The sequence below is a fragment of the Egretta garzetta genome, unplaced genomic scaffold (genome assembly GCF_000687185.1).
Source record: "Egretta garzetta isolate BGI_Z169 unplaced genomic scaffold, ASM68718v1 scaffold474, whole genome shotgun sequence".
NCBI classification, from domain to species: domain Eukaryota; kingdom Metazoa; phylum Chordata; class Aves; order Pelecaniformes; family Ardeidae; genus Egretta; species Egretta garzetta.
In genome coordinates, this window is record NW_009259524.1 from 1,657,662 (window position 1) to 1,666,646 (window position 8,985).

Sequence of the window (8,985 nt, forward strand, 5' to 3'; positions counted from 1 at the left end):
CAGCAGGATTGAGTTCTGCCTTCCTCAATTCTTAAAATGTTACATCAATGTTTTATATTAGTACCAATGTATAGAAGCCATGCAGGTTTTTTTTAATAGAAACTCAGATTTGTGCCACAATGATTCATCAAGCTCGGCAATATCTCTAAAACCTGAACATGTTTTTGGAGATGTGAATGGCAAATACAAACTCAAAGGCTGATTCTCACTGAAGGCCGATTTGTCTTTACATGTTTGCTTCCTTTGTTTATCTTGAACCTTACTGTGCAAGACAGATGCTGGGCTATTGTTTGTATGCTAGTATATAATATTAGCTCCTTGGTCCTAAATGTTACATTTCTGAGAGGTTCTTTTAATTCTGTATAGCCAAATTTTTTAACAAGTCCAGGAAAAAGATGGCTTCTTAGCAAAGCAATTTTTCCGTGCTTCTACAGACCCTTCTTTGTTATACAACATGTATGTGAAAGAGGCTGGTAGTGAAAAATGAGAACAATTATCTAATGTCATAATGAAATTAGTTATATATCTTGTGATTATAGAGATAAACATGTTCATGATCATTTTGAAATAATTATGTTTGGAAGACAACAAGAGAAAATATTCTGAAAAGAGATTAAAAGTTCTTTGATATATGTTTCAGATAGTCTTCAGCAAAACTTAAATACCTACGATCATCTAGCAAAACTCTGTCACTGAGCTGTAAGCTAACAGAGGAAATGCTACGAACTTGTGTATTCAGAGTTGCCCCGGCATCTGTGAGACATGTAACTTCTACAGCATGGACAGGAAACAACAGAATAATCCATCCAGACTGATTTCCAGTGCCTGATTTTTGAAAAATTCACATTTCTTTCTTGACTGCTGAATTGATAAATATAGCGCCTTTTTTATACATGCATGTGGGAACAGCGTGCATTTTAGATGATAGCCCTGTGTCAGTAGGGTGGGGACCTTGAGGCTCTACAGGCTGAAAATGGAGCTGTGCTTAACAGCATGTCATTTGTGGAGTGTCTCACTCAAGCCATACAAAAGCAGAGAAGACCAGTGTGTTTGTTTTCCTCCAGCTTCTTTTGGTGTGAGAGGAAGGTGAAATAGTAGTTGTCTCCCTCAGGTGGTGAGTTAGTCCTTAGAGCAGTGAAAGGAGACACCTGTTTACTCTTTGGCAGTCTCTTGCTTGCGTTTAGGAAAGGTTTTTAAAAGCTGGGACTGTTCTGACCACTTGGCTTGAGTGTACAAAGATTTCTGAAGAGCTTTACAGGTACAGAAGACTCTGTTGGTAGGTAGAAGGTACAGCACTAATATACTGAAAGACTCACCCTTTCTTAGTGTTTCAAACCTGAAATCAGCACACACTGGACACACTGCCAATCTGTGTGTGAAGCAGTCCACACCGCCACCTCCTGAAATACTCTCAAACATTTTTAAGTGGGCTCAAAATACAGGCTACTATTGAAGAGCTTCCAGCATTAGCTTTGTCTATATAGACCTCAACAGATAAACGGCTTTCCATGGATTCCTAGCTATTAAAATATTGATGAGGATTAACAATTTTTCTGCAGCATCCTCAGATCCAGAAGAAATCCCAGTATATAAAGTATCTTTGCTGTGATGATGTAAGAACTCTACACCAATGGATCAATGGCATCCGCATTGCTAAGGTAACCTCCTCTAGGCAGTCATGCACTCTTGGCATGTGTTGTTGTCATTATCTGTATAAAACCATTTACAGTTGCTTAGCAAAATATATTCTAAAACTGACTTCCCTATGTTTAACTGTTCTGAATGTGAACTGTACAGTCTTCTTACATATTTCATTCCCTAGCACAATTGTTACATTTCTTGTTATTACAAGTAATTGGACAGTAATTGGACCCCTTCCTTCTTGTTTCTGCTGCACCTCTTTGTCACATGACGAAGTTCTAACTGACATCATGGCTAGATTTTAGCCAGTTCCCTTATGGATTTTAAAAAGAAGGCTTATGGGAAAAGAAGAGAATTGAGAAAACAATTTTCTAAGATCCCCAGGCTGGCTTAGTTTATTCATTGGCCCATTTCTTGCTTGACACTCTCTCTTCTAGCATAAGTAAACTGTTTTTCTTTCTTTTGGCAATTCAGTAATAAAAAGGCAAAACGTTGGGAGGACTTGCCACTTTTGTTAATAAAATAAAATTTGCCCTGAATTTATGTTGCCTGAGCTCCTTAACAAAGAGCCTTTTGATTCTCTCTGGGGGGAAAAAAGGTGGAACAGAGAAGCCAGGTGGAGTTTGACAGTCTGAAAAGGGTACACAGCCTATACAGGTGTTAAATTTGTTTGTCATTTTGCTTAGTATGGGAAGCAACTCTACATGAACTATCAGGAAGCGTTGAAGAGAACGGAATCGGCATATGACTGGACTTCCTTGTCTAGCTCCAGTATCAAGTCAGGCTCCAGCTCATCTAGTTTGCCAGGTAATAATGTGATCTGTCTCATAATATAAAGATTTAATTACCTTTTTTATCATTGCTATCTGGAGACCTCAGGGGACTATTTCAGGAAATCAACTGTTTCTCCAAAGTCTTTTATGCTATGCTTAGTCTAAAACATACACTTTATGTTTAATATATATATATATATATATAAAAACATGTAAAAAACTATTTTATTTTATTACTTGCAGTGGTGTATGTATTTGAAACATATAGTACTTTCTTCTTCACCTCCAAAAAAGCATATTTTGCTGATACTGAGAAGAGGAAAATTCCTTTCAAATTCATGATGCCTCTGTGTTCATCTACCTGACTAAAGCAATCAAATCTGTTTTAATGGTGCATAGAGACTTGTGTGTGTAGCTCTTAAACTGCTTTTGTTGACTGAAATATATGAAATTGAAGAATGAGAAATAGTCCCTGCCCAAAGGCAAAGATCCAAACAATCTCTTCAGAGCCAAACTTTGAAAATATTGTTTCTGTTCCTGTGTCAAACTGTGTGTGTCTGCAGTAATATGCTCCTGTTTGCCTCTCAGCAGGATTGGGACTGGGTTTCTGTAGCGCATAACAGTTTAAAAATTGATGAATGGTTTATATATTCTCATTTCAATGTTCAGAGCTGACAGACACTCTGCCAGGTTATTCTGAACCTTCAGGGGCAAGTTTCATTATTGAAAACAGGTTATTGTGTGAAAGTGTTTTGTCCACTGCGGATACAGGTCAGGAAGCAATGCTACTGAATTGGAAAGGTTCAGAAAGTAGCCTGTGAAATGAGCTAAGCAAATGCAGCCTAACTGGGAAGGCACCATGTTTTTTCAACTGTGTGAAATAGCTTGCCGGGTGTAGCAGTAAATTCTTGGTTACTGACAGTTTCTCCATCCAAGCTGGGTGTTTTTCTGGTAAAGTTTCTTTTGTTGTGGGGAGCTGAGCCACAGAGCACCAGCGATGCATGTTCTGCCAGAGCTACAATGCATCCTGTGCCTAGATGGCACAGGACAGCTCTTTTTCCCCAGGACAGCTTGGGGCTACACAGAAAGCTGGTGCCAGGCTGGATAAATAGGTCTGGCAGTGGCTGCTGCTGCTGTCTTTTCAAGAGACCCTGTGGACCCAAAGCATCATCATCTGCCTTTGGTAGTTGTAGAATGTTCATCATTCCTTCTCTTCCCTTGAGGAATGGAGCAGTCAGAAGCAGACTGCTGCCTCAGCCAGTGTAGTTTGCCGGTCCTCAGCCTATGTCCAGTGTCTGTTTCTCAGGTTGTGTTGGGAAGGAGTGCTGGAGAGAGCAGGCTGTATGCATGGCATGGAATGGGGCTTTTTCCAAAGTGCAGGAGCTGCTGGGTGTTTCAGAACCTATACAGCTGCAGTGTGGTTTTACTTTGCAGCATATCTGACATGCTGTCATCTTTGTGGAGCTTCAGATTTGGTTAATACCAGGGATCTGTTGCAGTGTGTTGTTTTCCAGACAGCAACAGCTTGGATGTGAGCTAGAGCTTATGCATTAGTTAGTGGGAACAATGTCCTATGGTGGGATAACATGTTTAACAAGTGTGACCAATAAATGTCACACGGAATTGCATTATGAGCTCACTGACTTTACTGTTACATTCAGAAACATGTGCTAACTGTTTCTTAACTTTCTTCTAAACAGAATCTCAATCAAATCATTCTAATCAGTCTGACAGTGGAGTTTCTGACACCCAGCCAGCTGGACATGTCCGTTCCCAAAGCATTGTCAGCTCCATGTTCTCCGAGGCCTGGAAACGAGGCACTCAACTGGAGGAATCCAGCAAGGTAACAAGAAGACTTTAGTTTGAGAACCAACGCCCAACAAAATGTACGAGACACAGTGATACCTCTTCCATCTCTGTCTTGAGTGGGATTTCTTCTCTTTTTTTACTCTATGTTACTGACAAACACTGCCATATAATTGTTTTTTCAGGAATCACTTTTTCAGGGAATTCAGCCCTGGAATCATCTGTTCTTGCTTTTATTTGTGTGCACAGAAGCCCTCTGTCCTTTGAAGGCATGATACAGCCCTTCCCATAGAATCCTATTAACTAATGTTGAATAAAGACAAAATAAAAAGATCAGCTGTTAACAAGTGGAATGCAATTCTTTCACTAAGATCTTTCTCCAGTTAACTAGCCACATCTTTCCATTGTAAAGATGTGAGTTACTGAGACCTGAAGGCAGGTATATCTATTTAAGATGTACTTCAGTAGTTTTTACTCAATTGTTTTCTATTACATTCGGTGGAAATGGAAACAGTGGCCATAGTTATGGTCAAAGCAAAAGTACTAAAATTGACAGCAGTTGCGGATTGGGGCAGATTTGGTATCTCCTGTTGCTGGTAGAGAGTTACAAGAGATTTTAACCCGTTGGAGCCTGGGGCTCAAGTGTGTTGTGGTTTGGTTAGTTTTCTGTCCTTTCTGTGGTAGTTGACTGGTGTAGTTCCTGAGGAATACTTCCAAACACAGCACAGTTGCCACTTAAGCTGGTTTGTTGTCAGGCTCAAAGGAATTTCCAGGTTGTTCCTGAACAGCCATGACATCAGTATTATCTGCAGCAGTTTCGTGTGGAAGTACATTGGCAGGATGCTGTGAGAAGCCATCTTCACTCCTGTCAGTTTTGAATCTTTCCCAGACCCCAGGTTCATGCTAGAGAAGCAAGCTTTTTAAAACTAAGACCATGGGTCGCTACACCTGACATTGGTGCATCAGATAAATAACGGAAAATAAGACACAACATCACATTTTTAAATAAAAAAGCACATGTGGCACAATGTGAAAACAAATATGGCTGCATTCTTTGGGATTTGTAACTTTTCTGAAGTGCCTGCTGGCTTGGAAATTGTGTCGTTCTAATAGTAACGTAGTACTCAGCCCAGGAATGCAGCTTGCTAAATTGTGATTCAGATTTTTCTACTGCATGAGTGCAACACCTGGTGCATGTTCATCAGCAGGTGGCTTGTGTATGTGTACAGGCTGCATCATTTCTGCAGGAGCGGGGTAAATGCAAAAGATAGGGCACTTGAGTCTGTGTAGCTTGTATGTGACAGAGGTGAAGGAGTACTGCTATGAGAACTGAAATGCTATTCTTTCCTGAAGTTTTGGGTTTAAGGTGAAAATCTTGCTGCTATGCTCTCTGTCAGCTTTTAGAGAAAAGTTTGGAGTTTACCACAAGGGGGTCACTGTTCTTATTGAGTCCATAGTGCTGCTGGCAATTGCTCATTTAAATAAACCCCAAGAATTTGTATGGTTTCTGATTAAAACCATTTTAAAAATAAAATATTCAGACTGCTCCCCATTGAGGGCCATCCATTTTTGAAGATTTCATCCATTTGAATTCTTTTCTATCCACAAATCCAATAAAAGGTATATTGCTCCTCCTCATGAGTATCACAGGTGAACAGATTGCCCTAAAACTTCCAAAGAATCCAAATGAAACGAACCATGTAAAATTATAATTTGAAGCCATGTTAAAAAATTCTGAGTAAATTGGTGACAAATTTACCTTCAGTGAAACTACAGTACATGCTTTTTTATCCTGTACAGGTCTGGGCCAAGGAACTTCAATAACTTAATAAGTCACACTGGCAGTGAAAAATGTTAAACTGTGTGGCAAGAAAGGAAATAACAGTGTTGAAAAAAATCTAATTTACATGGAAAGGTAGTTGCAGTTGCAACATGCTTGTTGAGGCAGATTAGTCTCCAAACAGTTGTTTCAGAGGAAGTTATTTCACAGGGCTTTGGTGGCAAAGCTGGTTTAAGAAGTTCCTACAGGCAGGTTGCTGCAAGTGGCAGAATTAAGGGAGACTCGTCCAGCACGTCGCTTCCCCTTCTGCAACAGCTCTCTCCCCTCATCACCCTTGTCTCATCCCCTTCAGTAAGCAGGGCAGAACAGGGCATACTTTGGCTCAGCAGGGAGATGACATTGAGGCTGGCCAGCCAGACAGGATGATGTACCAATTGGCCAGTGGCTAACTGCTCAGCAAGTTAAAAATAGGTGAGTTCTGCCTGCTTTTCCCTCATTTACCTGGTGCCAGTGACTTCACAGTTTCTTGAAGTTAAAAATATATTGAGATTTCTAGCAGTCTGTCATTTTTGACTGAAATTTGCTAACCAATCCAAAAGCAACTGGCATAGGAAAAGAGATGGCAAACAGTTCACTTGCAGAAACTTATTTTCTTAGGAAAAACAGCTAAAAAAAAAAAAGCATAGTTGTTATTTTAAAAAATAGATACTATTATTTTTATAGGGTTTTTGAGAGTCCCAGGTATTCATAAAGATGCATGTTACAAATATGAATTGATAGTATGCAATAAGTATAATTTTTCAAGATACACAGAAGGACATCACATAGTTGTAAGGACAAACAAGGACAATGATCTGTTTCAGGGTTCTTTTATACAAAGTATCACTGAATATGTTTCTGGTTACGGAAATTTAATTTGATTCTGTGGAGATAAGAGGGGCTCCCCCACCTGAGATGCACCATACAATTTCCCTGTCCTGAGTGTTTAATTTGCTCACTGTGAAAATGAGGGTATTCAATGGATATGAGGAAAAATTCCTCTTTGTTTCAAATACATCTAAGATTAAAACCCCCACCTTTCCCAATGCAGATAATCTGTCCACCTCGTATTTTGAAAGGCTGCTGTTTGCCCAAAGAATACTGTATTCATCTGTTTACATTCTTCACAGTTGGGCAGTGAAGATCTCATTATGTCTCATTTTGCTTGTTAGATCTTGAACATGTTATTTCAAATGGGATGCTACAACAGGCATCAGAATGTGTGCTCACCGTGTGTGCTTTAAGTGACAAATTCAAGATTCTTCAAGGTCTTGCCATTCAAGGGTAGTTGTTTTGTTATGCCTTGGTCTCCCTCTCTGTTTTATGCCGCTTTTATTTTTCCTGTTGCCTTTTGCTGTCTCAGGTGTCAAAAATGAAGCTCAGCACAGCTAAGGTCAGCACACCCGTGGTGCCTTATACAGGGCACAATTAAGGTCAGGTGGTGCTACTTGAAAGTTCATTAACCTGGGTGATTGGGAGAATGGTAATTTACAGACTAACACTTGCAAGAGATCAAGATTTCTCTCCTGTTTTGTATTGTGAACACCTTGATTTAGCTCCAGAACTTTGTTACACTCTTGCCTTCCAGACCTAACACGACAGGTAGAGGCACACCCCATGTGTGTTGTAAATCACTGTTCGTTGTTTTTGACTCTAATCCTTTGGTGTTCTTCTGCACATATAGGAACTCTGTGCACCTGTGCTTAGAACAAAGCAATATGCAAACCTGCTCATACTGTGCAAAAGAGCATAACTGGGCTAATTTGTGGCAAAGTATCTATTAATGAAGTATAGGTACCCAGTGTGGTCAGTTGCCCTGTTGGTATTGCATTTCTAATGCATGTTTCTGTGCTACAGTGTGAAATTCACAACTTGGCTTGTAGCCAAACCACTTTGTATTAGGAGGTTATTTGTAAACTTGAGTAATGCAATTATCTTTTTAATTTTTAACAGGAACATAGGCTTACAGTTTTAGAGAAACTATTTAACTTGAGCAAAACCCAACGTTGCCTGCTGCTTTCCCATTACTCCTTCCCTTAGTTTTTCCCTGTCTTCCCTTTCTTTTTCTGCTTAGCAAAATAGTTGCATGTATAGCTTTTCTTTCCCAAGCTAACTTCGTTTTGCTTTCCTTCTGGGGATATTTTCCTAGGAAACGTCAGTTCTCCCTCTTTTTCCTCATTTTTTCCTTGCCAGTCTTGGATATCAGAGCATATGGAGTGGAATGATCTCAGCAGTATTCCTGTCTAGAACTCGCTTTTCACGTGTTTTAGAGCAGTTGAGCATTTCTGCATTTTGTAACATCAAACAGTGTAAGGCCTGAGCTAACTGACGTAAAGGCCAGAGAGATGCTCTGGGAGGCCATGTATGGTTTAACTCGTAAGTCTTAGGAGCTGAGGAGATGTCCGCAGGGTCTCTTGCTCTGACTGTTGTCCTCTGCCACGGCCTGTGGTGCTCTGGGAAGTGCTCTGGTTGGGTCATTATACTTGCCCAGGGGACTAGCGATTCCCACTGGGTACAGCGGCCTGCCCTGCAGAAGTGACAAGGCTGGTGTGTTTTCTTCTGGACTTTCAGCCTAGCTTGGAGTAGACCTGGCTCCACTGATTCTTGCCAGCTCCCCTCCCTGCCTGCCCGGTCAGACTGCACGGTCCAGGCTTGTCAATGTATGGAATTGTCTCTTGCTGCGTTGTTTTGCTAATACTTCTTGCATGCTGTAATCTGCCACTTAATTTTTAATGACAGGCACATTTAGACCTTGACTTTGTAATCTCTTTGTCTCCTTCTCTCCCTCCCTCCCTCTCTATCTTTTTTCCTTTTTTCCCTTTCCACTTTCACTAAAAATCCCATCCCAATAGGCCCGAATGGAGCCTGCAGGTCGGCCCTTCATGTCTGTCGCACCTCCTGTGTCCCCACAGACAAAAGTGGCAACCCCCTACACAGCATCTCAGC

General features: G+C 40.6%; 1 protein-coding gene across 1 annotated transcript in view; it reads left to right on the forward strand.

The window, feature by feature from the left end:
* RAPH1 (Ras association (RalGDS/AF-6) and pleckstrin homology domains 1) overlaps positions 1-8,985 on the forward strand; it is a 58,884-nt gene that overhangs the window by 48,225 nt on the left and 1,674 nt on the right. Inside the window, exons 10-12 of the mRNA XM_009637505.1 lie at positions 1,560-1,658; positions 2,328-2,448; positions 4,115-4,257. Coding sequence (XP_009635800.1) covers positions 1,560-1,658; positions 2,328-2,448; positions 4,115-4,257 — 363 coding nt within the window. The remainder of the gene's footprint in view (positions 1-1,559; positions 1,659-2,327; positions 2,449-4,114; positions 4,258-8,985) is intronic.